General features: G+C 43.5%; 1 protein-coding gene across 1 annotated transcript in view; it reads right to left on the reverse strand.

Moving 5' to 3' along the window:
• The window catches only part of LOC124775261 (inter-alpha-trypsin inhibitor heavy chain H4-like), a 208940-nt gene extending 196917 nt beyond the window's left edge, over positions 1–12023 (reverse strand). The window contains exon 1 of the mRNA XM_047250099.1: positions 11595–12023. Coding sequence (XP_047106055.1) covers positions 11595–12023 — 429 coding nt within the window. The remainder of the gene's footprint in view (positions 1–11594) is intronic.
• Between the last annotated feature and the right edge of the window lie 15533 nt (positions 12024–27556).

The following is a 27556-nucleotide window of genomic DNA, read 5'->3' on the forward strand; positions in this document are numbered from 1 at the left end:
CCGTAGGGGACCGCACCGCCACTTCCCAGCAAATTAGGGACACTGTTGCTCCTGGGGTATCGGCGAGGACCATTCGCAACCGTCTCCATGAAGCTGGGCTATGGTCCCGCACACCGTTAGGCCGTCTTCCGCTCACGCCCCAACATCGTGCAGCCCGCCTCCAGTGGTGTCGCAACAGGCGTGAATGGAGGGACGAATGGAGACGTGTCGTCTTCAGCGATGAGAGTCGCTTCTGCCTTGGTGCCAATGATGGTCGTATGCGTGTTTGGCGCCGTGCAGGTGAGCGCCACAATCAGGACTGCATACGACCGAGGCACACAGGGCCAACTCCCGGCATCATGGTGTGGGGAGCGATCTCCTACACTGGCCGTACACCACTGGCGATCGTCGAGGGGCACTGAATAGTGCACGGTACATCCAAACCGTCATCGAACCCATCGTTCTACCATTCCTAGACCGGCAAGGGAACTTGCTGTTCCAACAGGACAATGCACGTCCGCATGTATCCCGTGCCACCCAACGTGCTCTAGAAGGTGTAAGTCAACTACCCTGGCCAGCAAGATCTCCGGATCTGTCCCCCATTGAGCATCTTTGGGACTGGATGAAGCGTCGTCTCACGCGGTCTGCACGTCCAGCACGAACGCTGGTCCAACTGAGGCGCCAGGTGGAAATGGCATGGCAAGCCGTTCCACAGGACTACATCCAGCATCTCTACGATCGTCTCCATGGGAGAATAGCAGCCTGCATTGCTGCGAAAGGTGGATATACGCTGTACTAGTGCCGACATTGTGCATGCTCTGTTGCCTGTGTCTATGTGCCTGTGGTTCTGTCAGTGTGATCATGTGATGTATCTGACCCCAGGAATGTGTCAGTAAAGTTTCCCCTTCCTGGGACAATGAATTCACGGTGTTCTTATTTCAATTTCCAGGAGTGTATATATCGGATACGATGGTCTTCCTTGTCGGTAATGCGACGTAGCCGTCCGGAGTTCCGTGTTCTTGCGACTGTACATTCTTGTGACCGCTGCTGCCAGTAATCATGTACAGTGGCTCCATTCCTGCCAAGTGTTCCAGCAATAATGTAGAAGGAACATCCCGCTTGTCGTAGCCCTATTACACGACCTCTTGCAAAATCTGTGAGTTGTTAATAATAGCGTCCTTGTCACCTTAAAGGCATTCTTGACTGACATCAAGTCACCACGTTCATTCTCAAAGTTAACTAACGCTCACCACCGTTACGGTGCGTACTTAAAACAAACCTGATTCACATCCTCATAGTGGTGACAGCAGCGCCACTCTTGTGCTACTGGTGCGAAATCTAAACTGACGTTATCTTTCAGATGTAGAAACACGCCTACCAACTTTCGTTATGCCGCGCAACTCCTTCTTGCTGCTGTGATTTTCTCCCTTCATTGTATCTTTCATAACTAAAGTGTCAACGGGGTGGTTACCTACTTCTGCATCTACACTCCGCCACGGCTTGTGTCGCAGGGTACAACTGGTACTACTACCATTTACCCTTTTTTCTTGATCCACTGACAAATAGTGCTTGGGGAGGACGACAGGTGTTAATCCTAACTTCTGACTTTCTCATCTAGGTCAGTTCGTGAGATTTATCTGGAAGGAAGTAAGATGTTACCAGGTTCATTTTCCAATGTACACTAAATCCCTCCGTGATAGACTACGCCTCTTCTCTAGCCTGAAACTGTAGTTTAACGTCTCCGAAACACCCTCGCGTTAACAAACAATCCCATGATGAACCGTGCCATTCATTGTTAGATATTCTCTTTCTCTCTCTCTCTCTTAACGTCTTCGGTGTATGAAATAAATTTCTTTAATGTTATTCCAATGAATCTCAGCCTGACAACTAGTTTTATCTGATCGTTCCAATTTACGTCCCACTGTATGTATACTGCCAAGCGTTTTAAGGCTGTTACTGCCGCCATTGTTGTATCCCCAATAGTGTAATTTAAAAGTAATGGATCAGTCAGCCTATCCTAGCGCAATACATTAGATTCATGGACCTTGGGGATCAGCTGCCAGTCTCACCGCCAACTAGCGTTCCCCAGCGGGTCTACTTGCATTCCGCCGGACGTTGTGGCCGAGCTGTTCTAGGCGCTTCAGTCCGGAACCGCGCTGCTGCTACGGTCGCCGGTTCGAATCCTGCCTCGGGCATGGATGTGTGTCATGTCCTTAGATTAGATAGGTTTAAGTACTTATAAGTCTAGGGGACTGATGACCTCAGATGTTAAGTCCCATAGTGCTTAGAGCCATTTGAACCATTTGAACTTGCATTTCGATATCGTTTTATACCCTTGACACTAAACGACAGCATACGGCAGTATCCAAGCATTTTCAGGAAGTGGAGGATCCATATTCATAAATGATCTGGCGCACAGGGCAAGCAGCAATCTGTGACTATTTGCTGATGATGCTGTGGTGTGTGGGGTGTCGTTGAGTGACTGTAGGCGACAAAATTGGTGTGTTGAATGGCAGTTAGCTCTAAATGTAGAATTTAAGTTAATGTGGTTGAGTAGGAAAGGCAAATCCGCAGTGATCTGATAAAGCATTAGTAGTGTACTGCTTGAGACACATCTTTTAAATACCTGGGCGCAATGTTGCAAAGCTGTATGAAATGTAACGAGCATGTGAGGATTGTGGTAGGAAAGGCGAATGGTCCACTTCAGTTTATTGAGAATTTTGTGAAAGTGTGGTTCATTTCTGTAGGAGACCGCGTGTAGGACGTTAGTGCTACCTATTCTTGGGTATTGCTCGAGTGTTTGGGACCCGTACTAGCTCAAAGGCGAGCTGCTAGTTTTGTTACCGGTTGATTTTAACAACACGCAAGTGTTACAGAGATGATTCGGGAACTCAAATGGGAATCCCTGGAGGGAAGGTGATGTTCTTTTCGAGAAACGCTACTGAGAAAATTTAGAGAACCAGTATTTGAAGCTGACTGCAGAACGATTCTACTGCTGGCAACACACATTTCTGGTAAGGACATCGAAGACAAACGAGAAATTAAGAGTTCATACAGTGGCATATAGACAGTCGTCTTGACCTTACTCTGCAAGTGGAATAAGAGAGTGGTGCAGTGTACCTATTGTCAGGCACTGTATGGTGGCTTGCAGAGTATGTGTGTAGTTGAAGATTGTAGTATCAATCTAGGCGCCATTGTCCATGGTCCTCTGAATCACGTGAACGCACTGAGCGAACTGAGTTCCACAAGACGTCTATTTGCGGAATCCATATTGACTCCTACTGGGAATTCGCTTCTCCGGAAAAGCCATAACACGTTAGGACAGGGCGTGTTGTATATGCCTACAACAGGCTAAAGTCAACGATACTGCCTACACTTATGTGTATCTTACGATTCTTCCAGTGAATACTCCATTCTTTTTAACTCCCTGAGCCAGTCACTGTACTACCTGAATTACTGGTAGCACTTAGAACCCATGACTGATTCCTTCCGCTGATTTAACATGATTTTTTATAACCACCATTCTAGATATTCTACGGTTCTTAACCGTCAGCACATGAGGTCTGCGTGTTCTTGGCTTAACGGTTGTTGCTTCCTGTTTCTACTTCACTGTCACATCAGAAAGGGTCAACTTGGGAAGCGTTAGTAGGGTTGAAATGTCGCTGATGGATTTGTTACTTAGGGTACCAATGATTAGTCAACGTTCGAAGTCAGTGAGCTCTCCTAACCGAACCATTCTGCTGTTAATGCTCCTGTATAGACAACAGTGCATTCCCCGCAGCATTTTATACTGATGGATCCGGCTGTTATGACAATCAACTGCTCAGTTCCGTATTACTACGGGTGTCCGGATTCTTTTGATTAGACAGCGTGTGATTCAAACGTTTCTGCTTAAGTTTCATTTCTCTGTTACTATACGGTCATACGATTTAGCGCTGTTATTCAAATTTTTCAGAAGTCTCAGAAGTACACTCTGACATTGTGGCCTACTAGGCAATTAAGCCCCAAGTCTCAACTGATAAAATTTTATAATGTTAATTGAATATTTAAGAGGACGAAAGGGAATCTGGCTTACAATCAGATTGTGTTTTGGATCAGAGGTAGCCACTTTTCAGTTTCTTGAAGATAAAGCGTTAACATAAGACGTCCATTAAGTTTCCAAGAACAAATCTTTTTGTTTGATTTTTTCTGGAATGAGGAAGTGTAGAAAGATTAGGGTTCGACGCCGTATATACCAAGCGGTAGAGATCGTCGATGAACAGAAAGAGGATAGAAGAAGAAACTGATCGTGGCTTTGTTACAAGAAATCCTTTAGAGTTTCGCTGCAAATGATTCAGTGAAACTACACCATTTATTTGGAGCCTACTGAAGTTACGAAACGCTTGCACTGTCCATTCATTCTTACGATGGCTGAATTAACTGTCTTTTCGCCATATACTCGCGGCTATTTTGAAGAATAATTAACCAGCTGCACTTTTTCTCATTTGCAGACTTAGAAATTTGAATAAAAGGCACCCGACTATGAGATGGATGTGCGTAAACGTATAAGAGTGAGTACTAAACAACAGTTTTTCGTGCTGTTTATTTCCGAATCGTCCCAACCTAGGAGTTGGTAAATTAATATATGAAAACAACAGAAATAGCAACTAAATGTGTTTGTTCAGAAGATGGGCTCCATCTGTCAAAGAACTAATTCTTTTTTCTGAGAAGCGTGATGGTCCGCAGCAGGCTGACGAAATGCGTCCACCACGAGGCAAACAGCCACGGGGAACCACTGTGACGTCAACAGGGAAATCGAGGAAATTTGCTTCAGCTCCACAGTCGCCCGTGCTTCTGCTGTAGAGACGTGTAACGGTGTCCGGTCCTTACATAAATCAGTCACACAATGCTATTCCTGAACCTCTTTTGACTAATGGATGACATTACCATCTTCCGACGACACACACACACACACACACACTCCCCCATTCGATTTGAGCACATATGTGCGTGGAGGGGAGTGGAAGGGCAAGGAGTAGGGTGGATGATTATCAATACATCTCGGCGCAAGTATTAATTTCTTGCATAAGTTCGTAGCATTTTCCTGTAAGTTTAGTAAACACAAGAGATACACGTAACAGAAACTTCAGCTGGAGCAACTTTTCGATTCCATGACAGTAAAAATCACGTAGTTGTGATGCGAAGAACTTACCGATCCATGTTGGAAGCGTACTTTCATCCGGGAAGGAAGTTCCTTGAAGGTTGTTCGATAGAAAGCGGAAAAGGTGAAAATCTGAGGGCGCAAGATCAGGTGAGAGTAACTTGGGATCGGAATGACTTCCCAACTCAACTCTTGTGAAGTGTTTTTTGTCATTCTAGCAGAATGCGAGTGGGCGTTATCGTGGAGTAGCATAATTTAGCTTATTCTTCTTGGTCATTGTTCTTGGGTTGCGTCTACAGTACGTATCAGTCATTGACAATAAATTTCAACACTGATGCTTACACGTCGGTGAAGTAATTCGTGATACATCACACCGTCGCTATTCCACCAGATACATAATACTGTATAACTATTTGTGGATGCGAGCAGGTCTTTGTATGAACAGTTGCTACTTTGTTCGGGCTCAACCATCCCCTTTTTTTTCCTTATGCGAACATAAAGGTACCGTTTCTCGTCATCAGTAACGATACAGCATAGGAATGGTCGCTGTTGTTCACGAACCAATTGATGACGAGGAAGCACTATGGTTACACGCTGATTTTCGTGATTTTGACTCAGAGCGTGAGATACCCATACACCTGATTTTTGAACCTACCCCATCACATGCAAATGTTGCACGATGGTGGAATTATCATACTTTATCACATTTGCCAATTCTCGAGTCATTATTGATTAATGCGTTTAAACGATCGTCATGATACCCCGAAGGTCTTCCTGAATGTGGAGAGTCACTTATGTCAAAACAGGCCTCCTTAACAAGAGAAAACCATTTTTTTTTGTGTGCTCTCTCCAGTGCGTTATCCCCACACACAGCGCAAATCTTTCTCTCTGCCTACATTGCTGTCGTCTCTACTGAACTCAATCAGAAGAATATGACGAAAATGTTCCGATTTTTGCGCTTTGTACTCCATTTTCTAGCGTCCACAGCTCCACTCACAATCTCCAATGACAAAATTACAATAAGTAGCAGTAGTGAACTGCAAATAAATAATGGCAGCTGACGAGTAAACCCACAGCAACTATAATACCAACATGCAAAACCAAAACGCTACGAACTTATGCACCAATCTAATAAATTCGATGCAAATACAGATCATAGTACGAGATGCATTCAAGTTCTAAGGCCTCCGATTTTTTTTTCTCCGCACTGGAAAGAGATAGAAACATGCACATTGTTGTAAAATGGGGCCGCGTTCATTGTCAATACGTCCCAGAGATGGCAGCACCGTAAGGCAGATGGAATTTTACCGCCAGCGGTGAGAACGAGAACTGTTTTAAATACTTAAAATGGCGACGTTTTTCTTACTTCAACAGCATGCAATCATTCGTTTTCTGAATTTGCGTGGTGTGAAACCAATAGAAATTCATCAACAGTTGAAGGAGACATGTGGTGATGGAGTTATGGATGTGTCGAAAGTGCTTTCGTGGGTGTGACAGTTTAATGAAGGCAGAACATCGTGTGACAACAAACTGAAACAACCTCGGGCTCGCACAAGCCGGGCTGACGACATGATCGAGAAAGTGGAGAGAATTGTTTTGGGGGATCGCCGAATGACTGTTGAACAGATCGCCTGCAGAGTTGGCATTTATGTGGGTTCTGTGCACACAATCCTGCATGACGACCTGAAAATGCGACAAGTGTCATCCAGGTGGGTGCCACAAATGCTGACGGACGACCACATGGCTGCCCGTGTGGCATGTTGCCAAGCAATGTTGACGCGCAATGACAGCATGAATGAGACTTTCTTTTCGTCGGTTGTGACAATGGATGAGACGTGGATGCCATTTTTCAATCCAGAAACAAAGCGCCAGTCAGCTCAATGGAAGCACACAGATTCACCGCCACCAAAAAAATTTCGGGTAACCGCCAGTGCTGAAAAAATGATGGTGTCCATGTTCTGGGACGGCGAGGGCGTAATCCTTACCCATTGCGTTCCAAAGGGCGATACGGTAAAAGGTGCATCCTACGAAAATGTTTTGAAGAACAAATTCCTTCCTGCACTGCAACAAAAACGTCAGGGAAGGGCTGCGTGTGTGCTGTTTCACCAAGACAACGCACCCGCACATCGAGCTAACGTTACGCAACAGTTTCTTCGTGATAGCAACTTTGAAGTGATTCCTCATGCTCCCTACTCACCTGACGTGGCTCCTAGTGACTTTTGGCTTTTTCCAACAATGAAAGACACTCTCCGTGGTCGCACATTCACCAGCCGTGCTGCTATTGCCTCAGCGATTTTCCAGTGGTCAAAACAGACTCCTAAAGAAGCCTTCGCCGCTGCCATGGAATCATGGCGTCAGCGTTGTGAAAAATGTGTACGTCTGCAGGGCGATTAGGTCGAGAAATAACGCCAGTTTCATCGATTTCGTGTGAGTAGTTAATTAGAGAAAAAATCGGAGGCCTTAGAACTTGAATGCACCTCGTAGTGCGTTACCAGCATATTTCAGAAACTGCCTTCCACTCCTCTTTGTTTGGTTTTACTTAACCTTGTGTATATTGATTTTTATCTAATCACTTGCTAACATGGAAGTGAAAGCTTCGTGTTTAAGGAAACTACTCGAACAGTTGTAGACTGTAAAGAGCCTTTATCACATTCGTACGGCTCGTTATTTCTAACTTTGTTTAAAGCAATATTTGAGAATTAGGGAATTGTTTTGTAAAAATTTCATAGACATGGCCTCTGACAGATGATTCGCGTCTTTTCAAAAGACATGAATCTTGCCATTCGCCGGTTTCGTGTTCGTATTGACTTAGTGAGTCCTGGTAGTTTCCTGTGACTACTGAAGACCAGTTCGTTAAGGTCACCGCGCAGCTCGCCTTGAACCTACGCACGTGATTAGCGTCTGTTGGTTTGGTACACCGACCATTGAGTGTGGTATTAGGGGGTTACCCACAATGGTGTAGGCAACTGGCAGGCTAGTTCTCTCATCTATGCCTCATACACGTAGCCTACTGCCAATTAAAATACAACTTTTTCCCCTTAACTGACGATTGTGGCGGCAGAGCGCACAAGACCCCAGCATTAAAGCCACTACGAATCCATTAATTGACGATCACTTGCCATAAGTTTTGCCACAGTGGGGTTAACTCAGAAGAAAAGGAAGATACGAATGAAACAAAAGTGGCTCTAAGAAAATAGAGATACTTGAAGCTTCCGAGGTGCGAAAAGGAGTTACACAAGAAGACGATCTTTAGCCAATTTTGTTCAGTTGTGTCCTTGAGGAGGAGATCTGAGAAAGGAAAGAATAATTCGAAAAGTCCTCAGTATATGACCATGTGCGACTGGACTGTACACATAAGAATCTTACAATTCAGTGTTTAGTTTTTGTCGTCAGTCTTGCAATAAAGTCCGGAAACAGAGTAATGGTAACAATAAAAAAGATCATTTTTAGCAGAATCGTAGGAAAGAAAACTCGTCTTCAAATATTCAATATCTTACACAAAAACAGAATATATCACAAATATAAAATATGCTCCGAAGTATATAAACAATAAATACGGAAAAATTTCAGCAGTCAATTAATTTAAATAGTAACGCAGAAGAACAGCCGTGATGGTGAGATTAACAAACTCGGGGTAAGGGCGATGGATAGGCCTTCCAGTTCAGTAAACATCTTTACAATGTGATATCTCTTCTCAAGAGAAGTTACAGAACTATATTGTAGAATCAAAATCAGAATATATATGCAGTCGTATGTCTGAGTTTGACTAAGACGGGAGGAATACAAAACATGGAAATGAAAGAGGCAAATCCAAAAAAACCTATTTGGACCAGTAAACAACAGTGAATATGGGAAGAAGTAATGAAAATCTGTTGAAACAAACTTAACAAAATGCAATTATGAGAAAATGTCTTATGGTCATCTGGTTCGTGGGGATGGAAACAGAATTCGTGAGACAGTTTTTGAATATGTCAACCGGAAAAAAAAGTTCCTTGGTGCAAGTGGTTGTAAGAAATCACAAGTGATCTGAAAGAGATGAAGAACGTGAAATTCTTAACAGAGATACCTTTCGAAAGAAGGTTTTAGAGTCCAATGAAAAATAAAAACAGAAAACAGGAGAAATGTGGTAAGAAGTTGTAAATAATGGCACTCTGACAGAATGAAATGTTATTTGAGAAACTGTATGTTAGAAATATTTGTGTGGTCCATAGAAGGCCCCAATCGACAAAGAAGAAGGCGACTCCATTTATGACAGTGACTATCACTATGTCTATGAATGTACAGATGACCCCATTTATGGCAGCGCTAACAGTACGGGAATGTACAGATTATTCCACACGTCACGTGACGTCTATTTAGGTTCACGGCCAGCTACTGATCGCTGCTCCAGTAACCAATGCTTTTCACGGCCTTGTGATGTTTATAAACAGCGTGCTGTTCCTCTGCAGTTAATGCCACGATCTGCGAACAATTCGAAGCCGTCCGGCTCGTTCGTAAAACCTGTTTTACACGAGAGACTTCCTGGTAAAAGTCTTATACTCGTTGAAGTACGCGTATTCAGCTGCCAACCATGTCGCGAGGCCTAAGATATTGAGTATGCTGCATACTGCGCATGCACAGGTACAAGGGGCCGTTAGCTTTGTCTGCAAACGTCGGAAGTTAACTTGTACTCACTGGGCTCTCTGCTATTATAGCACTGGATTTTGTGCTTTTTTGTTTCCGTAACACAGTGGAAAGGTTGCACAAGGACTTGGTATTTTTCCTACTAGCGTTCAGCCACATGAGAACACAAAATTAGCTGCGTTTTACAATGCCTGGACAATTTCAATTATCAGGCATGTGGAGGGTGTACAATACGACCTTTGTCAGGAATACCGACTACTGATTTAACTTTTGTCATTAATCTATTATATTTGCTTGTTCCTACATTTCGATTTATTCATAAAACACGTGGTTCCTCTTAATCTCAGTTTCACTATTAGGTGCCAAACGGTACAACACGCGCAATTTTGCCTCTGATTTGTACACGAAAACGACAGTTCGTGACAAGCGAGAAACAGTGCAGGAGTCTTCCGGGAAGTCCCGGGAAGTCCCGCATTATAGCACTACCTTTCTAATCCTCCCGGCTCTCTTAGTGACCCCCTGTTTCTCCCGCATATTTCGTCAGAAATCATTGTTGTAAATATTAACTTCACGAAGTACTATCGATAGTACAAGTTTCATGACCGACACATCACGAAAAGTTTTCGTATAATAATCGACATTATTGTCGACATACAGTGTTTTCTGCTTTTGCTTCTATGGAAAGAAACCGCGGAGCGAAGGACGAATGACACGGCCTAGACATCTAGAGGAGTCGTGAGAGGGGGAATGTTAATGTTTTCTCGTTTCTCGATATGAACAATAGACGGAAGTAATAAGGACTCGCACAACAGTATCATAAAGACGTTCATGTTTAAAAACGCTCGTTACGTTGTTTCTCAGCTGACTCAAACTACACAACGTTTCATAATGCTTCGAAAGAATTTTTTTTTCTTTCATGACAAATAGATCGACTGATCAGAGAAGCAGCAGCAGCTTAGAACTTATTAAATGAGAGCTTATGTTTAAAATTAATTTTGAAGATAATAGCAAAGAGTTTTTTAATTCTGCAGCTTCTCTAAGTAAGTACTTGTAGGGGGCACAGTTGTTAAATTTTATTGTGATTGTATTCGTTTGTTATTGTTTTGTTTGGATTAGATTAGATTAGATTTATTTTTCATTCCATACACCCAAAAATGAGGGAACTCTTATAGGTGTGGAAGACCTCGAAAGACATAACACAGTCTAACAAACATATTTAGAGCGCTTGAGCGTAATACTCATTTCTGAATTTATGCCACAAATGAGTCTTATTACAAGCTTTTAGACTCTTGGAAACTTCGTCTCAGTTTGTGGAGTGACCTAAAAATATGGCACCGTACCATATAACAGAGTAAATGTAAGCAAAACTGTCAATTTCCTTAAATATTTTTGTCTCCTAAGTTGACCATTCCAAGAAAATACCACGTAGTTGTTCAGCTGAAGTATACTGCGAGCAGATATCTCTTAAACCTCCCTAAAATCGTGATCAGATGGTAGTCATCTCTCTTAATACCCTTTGGGCGCCCCCTCCCGCCGGAGGTTCGAATCCTCACTCGGGCATGGGTGTGTGTGTTGTTCTTAGCATAGGTTAGTTTAAGTTACTTTAGGTAGTGTGTAAGTCTGGGGACCGATGACCTAAGCAGTTTGGTCCCTTAGGAATTCACACACACTTGAACAACGTTTGGGCGCCCTAGTGAAGTGCCGAGAGCCGTAGAAGAGCCATTTGGCACAAGTAGTCGATTGAGAAAGTCGATCGTGTAATTCAGGCTTAAGATAAAACTGAGACGTCGCAGACAAGGTGACTGTTACAATGCCGCGAAGGAGGGCGGAATTGCAGCGTAGTGGTACTCACGACTTCCGTCGTCTCCGGAAGCGGGGGTGGCGTCGGGCCATCGGTAGCGGCGACGGCGACGAGGGTTGCGGGCGGCGGGGGCGTCGTGGTGGTGGAGGCGGTGGTGGCGGGCGGCGTCGTGGTCGATTCCTGGTCGGCGGCGGTCGAGGCCGCGAGCGCGACCAGCACGATCGAGAACAGCTGTGGCGCGCGACTGAGCATGACGGCGAGTGGTGGGCGCGCTGCCGCTGGCCAGCTTATATAGGCGAGGTCCTCTCTCCCTCCCTCCCCTCCACCCTCTCCCTCGCGCTCGCGAACGCCACCGCGGGAATCTTCCGAGAAAGCTCTGTTTACACGGCCGGACGCCACCTGTGCCCCGTGTCCGGATTTACGATCTCTGGCGGCAGCTTTGAAGTCGGCGCGGTCCTCCGCCTGTAATGGGTAACACATCGGCCCGAGGAGTGTTCCTCCCTCTTCTATTTTTTCTGGTGATGTGATGTCAAATAATTCACGGTGCCAGGTTCTCGGTAAATTTTTGCAACTGAAAGAACGATTTCTGGATCGTACCTCGTTTTCTGTTTAGAGTGCATTGCTCGTCTTCGCCAGTTCTTTCGAATATGTGTGGACCGACACAGTCTAGTCACGTTACTATGACTATCTGCTAGATGAATATGTACTGCGTGTACCGCGTACATAGGCAGGACCGGTTTATTTGTCCAGGGGACGCTCAGACGTTCCTTCTGCCAGTGGCTCGGAGCGTCCATACCGTCACTCCAAGTCTCCCTCTTCATTAAATGAAACAACAAGTTCACTGTTACCAGTCACCGTTTTATTTATTTCCACGACGCGTTTCGAAGGTTTAAACCTCCACCATCGGGTGGATTTTCATTAGTAAGTATTACATTTGTGTGTGTGTTGTGTTACAATTTTTGGAGGAACGTGTGGCACTGCCTAGTGGAGAAACAAGACACTATTTCAGAATACGGTTTAGGATTACTTTTGACAAAAAATTAAACTGATATCTAATGGTAAACAGTAAGTAAGTAACCGAGAGTACCTTCAGTGGTCACAGGTTCCTTTTGCTGTCGTAACACATCACACGTATACTGCCACATTTGTAAACAAATATGGCGTCTGGAATCAGCTGGGTGCAAGGTTCGTATAGCAGAAGAGAAGACATGATGGCAAAGTGCAAAGAATATACATTGTAACGACATTATTGCAGAATAATTGTTTTAAGCATTTGGCGGTGTTTGTTTTGAGGTGTCAAATATATGTGTGTGTATTTCAGGTGGTATATAAATCCAATTCTGACAAGTTAAAACAGCTAAACATTCGTACTCGTTTATACAATCAGGTGAAATGTTAAAATGGCTTAAACTTCATACTTGTTGATAATAACTAGGTGAAATGTTACAGACTTTAATTACAATGATCATATTGGCTACAACAGTAAAATCATACATACATTACACTCTTTGATTGGGATTAATAAACAGATGTGAGGTGAGGGGCTGGAGGCAGAAGGAGAGGTAGAGAGAGGAAAAAAGTGTGTGTGTGTGTGTGTGTGTGTGTGTGTGTGTGTGAGAGAGAGAGAGAGAGAGAGAGAGTGAGTGAGAGAGAGAGAGAGAGAGAGGAGAGAGAGGGGGGGAGAGTGATTATATGAGAGCAAACATTTACATGACAAGGGGTCTTAAGATTGCATGTTGCATATATTAGCTGCCTAAAGGTTGGGGTAATACATTGGTCAGTGCTATAAAATATGCCAGTAGTTGATGTACATACAGTTTCAGGCTGACAAGGGGTACAAGCTGTTGGTGTGATGAATTATCTGTGAATGAGGTCAATCTCTTGTACTCTTTGCAGCTGTCAATATTTATGATAAATGTTAGGTGTGTGTGTGTGTGTGTGTGTGTGTGTGTGTGTGTGTGTGTGTGTGTGTGTGTGTGTGTGTGTGTGTGTGTGTGTGTGTGTGTGTGTGTGTGCATTTTTAAGAGTGTAGGCAGTTGTTGAAAACGGAGATGATACTATTGTAAATATTGCCATTTTTGTCATTTAAGATGGCCTCTGGTTGTTTCATTTGATGTTTGTATATCTGGAGTGTTTCAAGGATGTCTGGTTTTCAGCCTTTTGGTTGGATGTGTAGGATGCTAATACTTGTGTTGTTAACATGGTGTTTTGTTTCATGCAGGTGGGTAGCTATTGCTGATGTGTGATATTTTTTGTTTTTTAGTGCTGCCATGTGTTCCTTGAACCTAATCTCAAATGATCTGCCTGTCTGGCCTATGTAGAAGCAGTCACAGTCCAAACATTCAATTTTGTACACACCTGTGTGATGAAGTGGGTTTCGTGTGCCGATGTTGTGGGGTAACTTCTGTCCAATCCTGTTGTCAGTTATAAAGGATATGCTTATGCCTTTTCGTTTGAAGACATTGGCAATCTGGTATGAAATGTTACCCAGAAAGGGGATTGTATGGAAGATGTTATTTTCTTTTTGTTTTTTGTGCTGTGATTCCTTTGCCATTATTGAGTGTTTTAGGGTGTCCACTATGGAGCTGTTATAACCATTTTCAATAGCTGTTCGTTTTATTATTTCAATTTCTTGGTCACATTTATCTTCTGAGAGTGGTAGTTGGATAGCTCTATTAATCATGTACCGGAATGCTGCCATTTTGTGTGCTGCGGGGTGGCAAGAGGAGTTGTGAATTGTGGTATGTGTTTTGAATTTTGTGTTTTCATGGGAGTTGTTGAAAAACTGATTCAACTCACTGATGTCATCTTTCCCTCTTCAGCAGATACTGGCCCTTCATCTTCGGGTGCCAAAGCACATAATCATCCCCAGTATGCTCCTGTGTCCCGACGATACGTATTTTCCATCATCAGAGATGTGATATGGCCGTCCTTTATCTTTTCGGAAATCGACATCAGAAAGTGATCGATTTCTGGACGTTTTTGCTAACACAAAACCTCATAATGAGACGACACGATAAATACCAGTCCACTTCTGCTAACAATTTAGGGAACCTTTTTTCCAACCCAACCTGGAGCTAGTCCCCAGTGAGCGGGGTTGACAGGTGAAGCTACAATCTCATGGCCACCAAAGACTCGGCATGTCTCCAACCGATGTCTTCAACACGAGCGGTTACCGATTCGTTTCCGCACACTAGGAGCACCTTTGATTTTTTTCCTGCTTTCTATGCTTTCCATGCCGATGCAGCCATACGTCATGCACTGCTAAGGTAGCTTACCTCTGAACGCCTGGAAAAATAATAAACATTTTCATAAATTTTACACGGCTCTACCGAGCGGTTCTAGGCGCTACAATCTGGAACCGCGCTACCGCTACGCTCATAGGTTCGAATCCTGCCTCGGGCATGGATTTGTGTGATGTCCTTAGGTTGGTTAGGTTTAAGTAGTTCTAAGTTCTAGGGGACTGATGACCTTAGAAATTAAGTCCCATAGTGCCCAGAGCAACCCCCCCCCCCCCCCCCCCCCCCATGAACCATGGACCTTGCCGTTGGTGGGGAGGCTTGCGTGCCTCAGCGATACAGACAGCCGTACCGTAGGTGCAACCACAACGGAGGGGTATCTGTTGAGAGGCCAGACAAACGTGTGGTTCCTGAAGAGGGGCAGCAGCCTTTTCAGTAGTTGCAAGGGCAACAGTCTGGATGATTAACTGATCTGGCCTTGTAACAATAACCAAAACAGCCTTGCTGTGCTGGTACTGCGAACGGCTGAAAGCAAGGGGAAACTATGGCCGTAATTTTTCCCGAGGGCATGCAGCTTTACTGTATGATTAAATGATGATGGCGTCCTCTTGGGTAAAATATTACGGAGGTAAAATAGTCCCCCATTCGGATCTCCGGGCGGGGACTACTCAAGAGGGTGTCGTTATCAGGAGAAAGAAAACTGGCGTTCTACGGATCGGAGCGTGGAATGTCAGATCCCTTAGGCAGATAGGTTAGAAAATTTAAAAAGGGAAATGGATAGGTTAAAGTTAGATATAGTGGGAATTAGTGAAGTTCGGTGGCAGGAAGAACAAGACTTCTGGTCAGGTACTACAGGGTTATAAACACAAAATCAAATAGGGGTAATGCAGGAGTAGGTTTAATAATGAATAGGAAAATAGGAATGCGGGTAAGCTACTACAAACAGCATAGTGAACGCATTATTGTGGCCAAGATAGATACGAAGCCCACACCTACTACAGTAGTACAAGTTTATATGCCAACTAGCTCTGCAGATGATGAGGAAATTGAAGAAATATATGATGAAATAAAAGAAATTATTCAGATAGTGAAGGGTGATGAAAATTTAATAGTCATGGGTGACTGGAATTCGGTAGTAGGAAAAGGGAGAGAAGGAAACATAGTAGGTGAATATGGATTGGGGCTAAGAAATGAAAGAGGAAGCCGCCTGGTAGAATTTTGCACAGAGCACAACTTAATGGTAGCTAAGACTTGGTTTAAGAATCATAAAAGAAGGTTGTATACATGGAAGAAAACTGGAGATACTAAAAGGTATCAGATAGACAGAGATTTAGGAACCAGGTTTTAAATTGTAGGACATTTCCAGGGGCAGATGTGGATTCTGACCACAATCTATTCGTTATGAACTGTAGATTAAAACTGAAAAAACTGCAAAAGATGAGAATTTAAGGAGATGGGACCTGGATAAACTGACTAAACCAGAGGTTGTACAGAGTTTCAGGGAGAGGATAAGAGAACAATTGACAGGAACAGGGGAAAGAAATATAGTAGAAGAAGAATGGGTAGCTTTGAGGGATGAAGTAGTGAAGGCAGCAGAGGATCAGGTAGGTAAAAAGACGAGGTGTAATATAAATCCTTGGGTAACATAAGAGATATTGAATTTAATTTAAGGAGAATATACAAAAATGCAGTAAATGAAGCAGGTAAAAAGGAATACAAACGTGTCAAAAATGAGATCGACAGGAAGTGCAAAATGGCTAAGCAGGAATGGCTAGAGGACAAATGTAAGGATGTAGAGTCTTATTTCACTAGGGGTAAGATAGATACTGCCTACAGGAAAATTAAAGAGACCTTAGGAGATAAGAGAACCACTTGCATGAACATCAAGAGCTCAGATGGAAACCCAGTTCTAAGCAAAGAAGGGAAAGCAGAAAGGTGGAAGGAGTATATAGAGGGTCTATACAAGGGCGATGTACTTGAGGACAATATTATGGAAATGGAAGAGGATGTAGATGAAGATGAAATGGTAGATATGATACTGCGTGAAGAGTTTGACAGAGCGCTGAAAGACCTGAGTCGAAACAAGGCCCCCGGAGTAGACAACATTCCATTGGAACTACTGACGGCCTTGGGAGAGCCAGTCCTGACCTGACAAAACTCTACCATCTGGTGAACAAGATGCACGAAACAGGTGAAATACCCTCAGACTTCAAGAAGAATATAATAATTCCAATCCCAAAGAAAGCAGGTGTTGACAGATGTGAAAATTACCGAACAATCAGTTTAATAAGCCACACCTGCAAAATATTAACACGAATTCTTTACAGACGAACGGAAAAACTAGTAGACCTCGGGGAAGAACAGTTTGGATTCCGTAGAAATACTGGAACACGTGAGGCAATACTGACCTTACGACTTATCTTAGAAGAAAGATTAAGGAAAGGCAAACCTACGTTTCTAGCATTTGTAGACTTAGAGAAAGCGTTTGGCAATGTTGACTGGAATACTCTCTTTCAAATTCTAAAGATGACAGGGGTAAAATACAGGGAGCGAAAGGCTATTTACAATTTGTACAGAAACCAGATGGCAGTTATAAGAGTTGAGGGGCATGAAAGGGAAGCAGTGGTTGGGAAGGGAGTAAGACAGGGTTGTAGCCTCTCCCCGATGTTATTCAATCTGTATATTGAGCAAGCAGTAAAGGAAACAAAAGAAAAATTCGGAGTAGGTATTAAAATCCATGGAAAAGAAATAAAAACTTTGAGGTTCGCCGATGACATTGTAATTCTGTCACAGACAGCAAAGGACTTGGAAGAGCAGTTGAATGGAATGGACAGTGTCTTGAAAGGAGGATATAAGATGAACATCAACAAAAGCAAAACTAAGATAATGGAATGTAGTCGAATTAAGTCGGGTGATGCTGAGGGAATTAGATTAGGAAATGAGACACTTAAAGTAGTAAAGGAGTTTTGCTATTTGGGGAGCAAAATAACTGATGATGGTCGAAGTAGAGAGGATATAAACTGTAGACTGGCAATGGCAAGGAAAGCGTTTCTGAAGAAGAGAAATTTGTTTACATCGAGTATAGATTTAAGTGTCAGGAAGTCATATCTGAAAGTTTTTGTATGAAGTGTAGCCATGTATGGAGGTGAAACATGGACGATAAATAGTTTGGACAAGAAGAGAATAGAAGCTTTAGAAATGTGGTGCTACAGAAGAATGCTGAAGATTAGATGGGTAGATCACATAACTAATGAGGAGGTATTGAATAGGATTGGGGAGAAGAGAAGTTTGTGGCACAACTTGACCAGAAGAAGGGATCGGTTGGTAGGACATGTTCTGAAGCATCAAGGGATCACCAATTTAGTATTAGAGGGCAGCGTAGAGGGTAAAAATCGTAGAGGGAGACCAAGAGATCAATACACTAAGCAGATTCAGAAGGATGTAGGTTGCAGTAGGTACTGGGAGATGAAGAAGCTTGCACAGGATAGAGCAGCATGGAGAGCTGCATCAAACCAGTCTCAGGACTGATGAGCACAACAACAACAACAGTGCTCAGAGCCATTTGAACCATTTGAACACGGCTCTAACCAAAAAAAGACAAAATCTTAGTAGGATGAAAACTGTAGATGTAGAACAACAGGGATATTTCTTCCTGAACCACTTGATATATGAAACTTCCTGGCAGATTAAAACTGTGTGCCCGACCGAGACTCGAACTCGGGACCTTTGCCTTTCGCGGGCAAGTGCTCTACCATCTGAGCTACCGAAGCACGACTCACGGCCGGTCCTCACAGCTTTACTTCTGCCAGTATCTCGTCTCCTACCTTCCAAACTTTACAGAAGCTCTCCTGCGAACCTTGCAGAACTAGCACTCCTGAAAGAAAGGATACTGCGGAGACATGGCTTAGCCACAGCCTGGGGGATGTTTCCAGAATAAGATTTTCACTCTGCAGCGGAGAGCCCACCTTGGAGCTAGCTAGCAGTGAACGTGGTTGACAGGTGAAGCTACAATCTCATGACCACCAAAGGCTCGGCGACTGCTTTCCGAAGGCATGTCTCCAACCGACGTCTTCAACACGAGCAGTTGCCGATTCGCTTCCTCACACTAGGATCATCTTTGATTTTTTTTCTACTTTCTATGTTAAATGAATGAGGTGACTTGGTTGATTCGGGGGGGGGGGGGAGGGGGAGGTTAGGGGGAAGGGACCAAACAGAGAGGTCATCGGTCCCATCTGATTAGGGAAGGATGGGGAAGAAAGTTAGCTGGCCCTTTCAAAGGAACCATCCCGGCATTTGCCTGAAGCGTTTAAAGGAAATCACGGAAAACCTAAATCAGCATGGCCGGACGCGTGTTTGAACCATCGTCCTGCCGAGTGCGAGTCCAGTGTGCTAAACACTACGCCACCTCGCTCGGTAAATAAAGGACTTTTCTATTATTCTTTTTACACTGTATAACTGAAAAAGACCCAGACAAAACTGTTTCCTTCGTCACCTGTATTCTGTAATTTCTGGTCAATGGATAAACTTTAGTTTTAGAGTAAGTGCTGTCTCATGAAAGAACTATGATTATGTTCATGTAGATAAATATGTTTTGTAAACAGCATTCCTAACAGAGGAACTGCATTCTGAAATGCTGGGAAAGCGTTCTTGTAAAATTAAAAAAAAAATTAAAAAATGGTAAGGCGGCCGCTCGCGATAAGCGGGAAATCCAGGTTCGAGCCCCGGTCTGGCACAAAACTTTTATCATCGTCATTTCCTTATACAGCTGATGGTTGCGTGTATTCGCAACTGCGAATACGTTTCATGTATTAAGGCAACTTGCTCTTGTATCAGTTTCAAAAAAACAGATTTCTTTTTTTCAAATGGCTCTGAGCACAATGGGACTTAACATCTGAGGTCATCAGTCCCCTAGAGCTTGGAACTACTTAAATCTAACTAGCGTAAGAACATCACACACATCCTTGCCCAAGGCAGGATTCGAACCCGCGACCGTAGCGGTCGCGCGGTTCTAGACTGTAGCACCTAGAACTGCTTGACCACACCGACCTGCTTCTTGTTTTCATCTTAAATCGATATTTAGGTTTTGTTTGAACAAAATTGTGGTTAAAAGAACTGAATTGGCCATCAGGAAGCTGTTTAAAAATCAACTTAAAGATCTCTCGGTGTACGTCCACATTCATGTTCCTGCTGCTTTCACCTGTGGTCATCAGACCCGGGAAACGTAGTACACAACTGTTTTTCAAGTTGACAATTGTGTTACAGGATACGCTTCGCAATGCTATTCTGTTTCCGTTGTATATCTTTGGTTGTAGAGCGTTGTTTTCCTCATAAACTTTTATGTAGTTTGAGTTGCTGCTGCTCTTTTGTCATTCTTTATTTTATTAGGCCTGTAATTTGTTTTAACGAGAGGTGTGAAGTTCTAGAGTTGCTAGAAATGTATTCTGGGTTTAATGTGAGAGAATCACTGTTGGCCACTGACGTCATGAGGGTGGCCAAAGTAAAGTGCATAGATTTTAATTATGGACTGGTGTTGTTGTTGCTGTGGTCTTCAGTCCTGAGACTGGTTTGATGCAGCTCTCCATGCTACTCTATCCTGTGCAAGCTTCTTCATCTCCCAGTACCTACTGCAACCTATATCCTTCTGAATCTGCTTAGTGTATTGATCTCTTGGTCTCCCTCTACGATTTTTACCCTCCACGCTGCACTCCAATGCTAAATTTGTGATCCCTTGATGCCTCAAAACATGTCCTACCAACCGACCCCTTCTTCTAGTCAAGTTGTGCCACAAACTTCTCTTCTCCCCAATCCTATTCAATACATCCCCATTAGTTACGTGATCTACCCACCTTATCTTCAGCATTCTTCTGTAGCACCACATTTCTAAAGCTTCTATTCTCTTCTTGTCCAAACTATTTATCGTCCATGTTTCACTTCCATACATGGCTACACTCCACACAAAAACTTTCAGAAACGACTTCCTGACACTTTAATCTATACTCGATGTTAACAAATTTCTCTTCTTCAGAAACGGTTTCCTTGCCATTGCCAGACTACATTTTTTATCCTCTCTACTTCGACCATCATCAGTTATTTTACTCCCTAAATAGCAAAACTCCTTTACTACTTTAAGTGTCTCATTTCCTAATCTAATCCCCTCAGCATCACCCGATTTAATTTGACCACAATCCGTTATCCACGCTTTGCTTTTGTTGATATTCATCTTATATCCTCCTTTCAAGACACTGTCCAGTCCGTTCAACTGCTCTTCCAAGCCCTTTGCTGTCTCGGACAGAATTACAATGTCATCGGCGAACCACAAAGTTTTTAATTCTTCTCCATGAATTTTAATACCTACTCCGAATTTTTCTTTTGTTTCCTTTACTGCTTGCTCAATATACAGATTGAATAACATCGGGGAGAAGCTACAACCCTGTCTCACTCCCTTCCCAACCACTGCTTCCCTTTCATGTCCATCGACTCTTATAACTGCCATCTGGTTTCGTACAAATTGTAAATAGCCTTTCGCTCCCTGTATTTTACCCCTGCCACCTTCAGGATTTGAAAGAGAGTATTCCAGTTAACGTTGTCAAAAGCTTTCTCTAAGTCTACAAATTCTAGAAACGTAGGTTTGCCTTTTCTTAATCTTTCTTCTAAGATAAGTCGTAAGGTTATTATTGCCTCACGTGTTCCAACATTTCTACGGAATCCAAACTGATCTTCCCCGAGGTCCGCTTCTACCAGTTTTTCGATTCATCTGTAAAGAATTCGCTTTAGTATTTTGCAGCTGTGACTTATTAAACCGAAAGTTCGGTAATTTTAACATCTGTCAACACCTGCTTTCTTTGGGATTGGAATTATTATATTCTTCTTGAAGTCTGTGGGTATTTCGCCTGTCTCATACATTGTGCTCACCAGATGGTAGAGTTTTGTCAGGACTGGCTCTCCCAAAGCTATCAGCAGTTCTAATGGAATGTTGTCTACTCCCGGGGCCTTGTTTCGACTCAGGTCTTTCAGTGCTCTGTCAAACTCTTCACGCAGTATCTTATCTCCCATTTCATCTTCATCTACATCCTCCTCCATTTCCATAATATTGTCCTCAAGTACATCGCCCTTGTATAAACCCTCTATATACTCCTTCCACCTTTCTGCCTTCCCTTCTTTGCTTAGAACTGGGTTTCCATCTGAGCTCTTAATATTCATACAAGTGGTTCTCTTCTCTCCAAAGGTCTCTTTAATTTTCCTGTAGGCAGTATCTATCTTACCCCTAGTGAGACAAGCCTCTACATCCTTACATTTGTCCTCTAGCCATCCCTGCTTAGCCATTTTGCACTTCCTGTCGATCTCATTTTTGAGACGTTTGTATTCCTTTTTGCCTGCTTCATTTACTGCATTTTTATATTTTCTCCTTTCATCAATTAAATTCAATATTTCTTCTGTTACCCAAGGATTTCTATTAGCTCTCGTCTTTTTACCTACCTGATCCTCTGCTGCCTTCACTACTTCATCCCTCAGAGCTACCCATTCTTCTTCTACTGTATTTCTTTCCCCCAATTGTTCCCTTATACTCTCCCTGAAACTCTCTACAACCTCTGGTTCTTTCAGTTTATCCAGGTCCCATCTCCTTAAATTCCCACCTTTTTGCAGTTTCTTCATTTCAATCTGCAGTTAATAACCAATAGATTGTGGTCAGAATCCACATCTGCCCCTGGAAATGTCTTACAATTTAAAACCTGGTTCCTAAATCTCTGTCTTACCATTATGTAATCTATCTGATACCTTTTAGTATCTCCAGGATTCTTCCAGGTATACAACCTTCTTTTATGATTCTTGAACCAAGTGTTAGCTATGATTAAGTCATGCTCTGTGCAAAATTCTACCAGGCGGCTTCCTCTTTCATTTCTTCCCCCCAATCCATATTCACCTACTATGTTTCATTCTCTCCCTTTTCCTACTGACGAATTCCAGTCACCCATGACTATTAAATTATTGTCTCCCTTCACTACCTGAATAATTTCTTTTATCTCGTCATACATTTCATCAATTTCTTCATCACCTGCAGAGCTAGTTGGCATATGAACTTGTACTACTGTAGTAGGCATGGGCTTTGTGTCTATCTTGGCTTGGCTGGACTGGTGTATAAAAATGAAATTTACTGATCTTAAAAAAAAAAAAAATTGTAATAAAGTCAGCGCGAGGACTAATGTGATTATATATCAAATGCAGAATGAGATTTTCACTCTGCAGCGGAGGTGATAAATATCTCGCGTAGTGGAAGTCCTAGAGGGAGGAAAGTCTGCATGGACATAACTATACTCCGTAAGGAAAAGTTTTATATACAATAGCGCTGTTTCAATGTGGGCCAGGGCGATCGGCGGTTGACATGAGTTAGGTGAGAGTTCAACGACCAAACGTCCAGTGATACTGTTGACGCTGTGATTGCGTAACTTCAAGATCGTACATACTTAAGGAGCTATATCGCACGCGTGGTCACTGACCAGGGCGAGATCCCCTCTTCGCTTGTGGAGTATGACGCTGTCATAGGTGACCTTGAATATTTATTTATTCACAGTATTTACACGTCAAGTTCCGTAGGACCAAATTGAGGAGCAAATCTCCAAGGTCATGGAAAGTGTCAGTGCATGAAATTACAAAATAAAAGTAATAACAGATAAAAATAAAATGTTTATGTACCCTAAAAAGTCCAGTCATAAGTTTAAGTAAGCAAAATCAACAATACAATAAGAATGAGCTTACCTTTTCAAGGAACTCCTCGACAGAATAGAAGGGGTGACCCAGGAGGAAACTCTTCATTTTCGATTTGAAAGCGCTTGGATTACTGCTAAGATTTTTGAATTCTTGTGGGAGTTTATTGAAAATGGATGTAGCAGTATACTGCACACCTTTCTGCACAAGAATTAAGGAAGTCCGATCCAAATTCAGGTCTGATTTCTACCGAGTTCTAACTGAGTGAAAGCTGCTTATTCTTGGAAATAAGCTAATGTTGTTAACAAGAAATGTCAGTAGCGAATATATATACTAAGAGGCCAGTGTCAAAGTACACAGACTCCTGAACAGGGATCGGCAAGAGGTTCGTGAACTATTACCACTTATTGCCAGAACCGCTCGTTTCTGAGCCAAAAATATCCTTTTAGAATGGGAAGAGTTACCCCAAAATATAATACCATACGGCATAAGGGAATGAAAATAAGCAGACTTATTTTCGTTTCGAATGATCACTTACTTCAGATACCGCTCGAATAGTAATAATGGCAGCATTATGTCTTTGAACAGGATCCTGAACGTGGGCTTTCCATGAAAGTTTACTATCTATCTGAACAACCAAAAATCTGAACTGTTCAGTTTCACCCATCATATTCCCCTCCTGTGAAATTAAAACGTCAGGTTTTGTTGAATTGTGTGTCTGAAAGTGTAAAAACTAAGTTTTACTGTTATTTAGCGTTAGTTTATTTTCTACAAGCCACGAACTTACGTCACGAACTGCTCTATTTGAAACCGAGTCAATGTTGCACACAACATCCTTTACTACTAAGCTTGTATCATCAGGAAACAGAAATATCTTAGAGTTACTCGTAGTACCAGAGGGCATACCAGTACTGACAAAATAACGGAAGGGCGCTTGGATCCGACGCGCTATCACTGTAGAGTTAGGTAAAATTTGTGAGATGTGAGTTATGTGGGATGCCATGTAAATGTTAATAAACTGCACCTGTTTTAACATGTCCATTGCTAGCAATAACTGAACGCCCGACCTGATGTTCTGAAGAAGACGCCAGAAGCTAATCGCCGTGGTGCGACCGTGTCTCGAGTAAAAACGATTCCAAGACAGCGTAGAGTCTCCATAGTTCGGAACGGAGCCGTACTTTCATCAAGGTCATTGCGCAGGATTTGACGACGTTCGTATGGCTACCCGCACCGCCCCGTATTGTTCGGTCCACCGTATTGACTCTTGAACATCCTCGTGGGTAAGTACATAAAGACGAGGTCGTCTGCATAGGTGCGTCATTTGAATGAGTGTCCTCGCCAGGTGATCCCTGATAAAGTTAGTTGAAGATCTCAGAGAAACGATTGTAGTGCGATCGTGTACACGATCGATGAAAGGGACCAACCCTGTCGGACTGATCGTGCTATCGACACTGGTGTCGTCATCCGTCCATTGATTATCACCCTCGACAAAGCGTCACGAAATAGGCGCATGATTAAGAGGACGAAGGCAGGTGGGAAAGCCATCCGCTCCCTCATCTTCGCGAGGTAGGTGCGGTTCACACGATAGAATGCTTGATCGAAATCGACGGACATCATGACTCCCTGCAGTCGACAGACTGTTTCAATGGCGATGACGTCTCTACAATCACATAGCATTGAGTATATTAGTATCTCCGCCCATGGACGTCTGTGCGGGCGACAGGACCTGCACCAGGTAGATCACGTGCCTCCAGAGGGTTAGTGTATCGGAATAATTCGACCTTCCAGAAAAGCCGTTGGTGGCGGCGTCTTAAGGGACAGTAGATCTTGGTAGATTTCTCTTCATCGCGGCAACATTAAGTCCTTGAAGGTCATATAAAGTTCTAATGGCAGGCTGTCTGGTCCTGGCGATCGATTGAAGGCCCCCTCGGCAAGCGGATCAGTGATGTCTTCTGTGGAGATGTTTGATAAAAGGGAATGCGCCGCCTGGGCACCAAGCGTACGATGGACCGTCTGTAATATACCTGTAAGTGCCTCAACGTGGGTCTTCTTCGCAATAGAAGTGACGATAGTGAGCTTTGAAAGCTATTGCGATGTCCGCCTGTGATACCAACAGTCGGTCGCCACGCAAATCTAAAGACTAGGTCAGCGCATGTCCATCGCGTCTGAGATCCGCGACGACATGATGCACTGGGGGGCGTTTCTCTGGTGTCGCTGTCTTAGCATAACTCTCGGACAGCTACACATTCCAAGCGGCGCTGAGTGAGAGCCTTTATCGTGGCAGTGACGTGTTGAACCTGGACGTGACGTTTCGCGGATGGCGAGTGTTCCATAAGATCCCGGAGGATCACGTAGTAAAATAGTATGTAGAAGTATTGCGTGATGCGTCTTTCACAGGATTCCCATGTGATCGCGACCATTCGTCGACATTCTGGTTCCCGTAAGTAGGCAACGTTACGTTTCCATGGATCCCGACTGCGTAATATTGTTTGTCGTCGGAGGTTGATTACGCGCACATACAGGGCGACAATTATTGAACTGTATGAAATAAAATCGTCATAACCTCTGAACGGTTTGCGTTAGGATTTTCAAACTGCACGGTTGGTCGAGGGGTTTCTTGGGAATTAGTGTATGCATAGTTTAGCGACGAAGCCCGCTTTCGTTTGGATTGGTTTGTCAATAAGCAAAACTGGCGCATTTGGGGGACTGAGCAATCCGCATTTCGCGATCGAAAAGTCTCTTCACCCTCAACGGGTGACTATGTGGTGGGCAGTGTCTAGTCACGGAATAATCGGCGTGATATTCCTTGATGGCACGGTGACTACCGAACGGTACTTCAAGATGGAAGATGATTTTATCCCCATTATCCAAAGCGACCCTGATTTCGACACGATGTGGTTCTTGCAAGACAGAGCTCGACTCTATGTAAGTGGGAGATGTTTGATGTTCTGGAGGAGCACTTTGGGAATCGCATTCTGCCTCTGGGGTACCCAGAGGCCAATGGCATGGCCATCAATTCGTCGTCATATTATCCGTATCTGAACACATGCGACTCCTCTTTGTGGGGCTATAATAAAGAAAAGGTGTACAGGAATAACCCCAAAACCATTGCTGAGCCGAAAACAGCCATTCAGGAGGTCATCGATAGCATCTATGTTCCGACACTTCAGCGGGTCACGCAGAATTCCGCTATTCGTCTGCGCCACATCAACGCCGAGGATGGCAGGCATATCGAACATGTCATAACCTAAATCCGAATATCTGTAGTGACTTTACATGTTGTATAAAGTGTGTACACGCCGTAGTTTGTAATTAATCTACGTTTTTTCGCATATAGTTCAATAATTTTCACCCTTTAAATACTATGGCACGAGAGAGTAGAAGACCATCTTTGTGCGTTCAGGACGTCCGAAGGGAGAGGGGAAGTCACGTAGCGCGATCCAATAGACTGGTTACATGGCTCGTGATGTCTGTACAGGGCATGTGTCTACGAGACTGCGTCGACATTCTAAGTAACGGAGTTCGGGGCAGGCAGTAAAATTTGGATGTTGGTCCTTCCTCGCGAAAACGATATTATGTGCTCATATCGGCCCAGGAAAAGCGGCGTGATTGTTTCACAACAGAAATGTGAGCGCTCTCGTCTTTGATGTGTGCCAGATGGCTCATAAACATTCACTACTCTGATCCCACGTACTGTTAGAGCTAGGCCTCGTGCTGGCTGTATGTAAGAAAGGTCTTCTACTGCAATCGCTGCTCCTCTTTATTCGTTGGTGGCGGGGGTGACGTAAGCAGTATAACCATAAAGTCGGGCCAAGTCTCTTGGAACAGGGAAATGTCAACTTCCGCTGCTCGTACCGCGTCACTTAACAACTGAAGTTAACATGGGAACCCATCAAATTTAGTGGCAATTCTGTGCGCCAGTGTTGGCAGCGCGTTACCGTGCACTGTAGCATCGGGGCTAACGAACGTAGTAGGGTCTTAAGCATTGTCTCCTGATCATGCCCGATTCACTGGGGCGGCTTGTGACTTTTCCTCGTCCGGTGGAGGTTCAGGAACAACGTCGTCCACCCA

The sequence above is a fragment of the Schistocerca piceifrons genome, chromosome 2, assembly GCF_021461385.2.
Source record: "Schistocerca piceifrons isolate TAMUIC-IGC-003096 chromosome 2, iqSchPice1.1, whole genome shotgun sequence".
NCBI lineage: Eukaryota > Metazoa > Arthropoda > Insecta > Orthoptera > Acrididae > Schistocerca > Schistocerca piceifrons.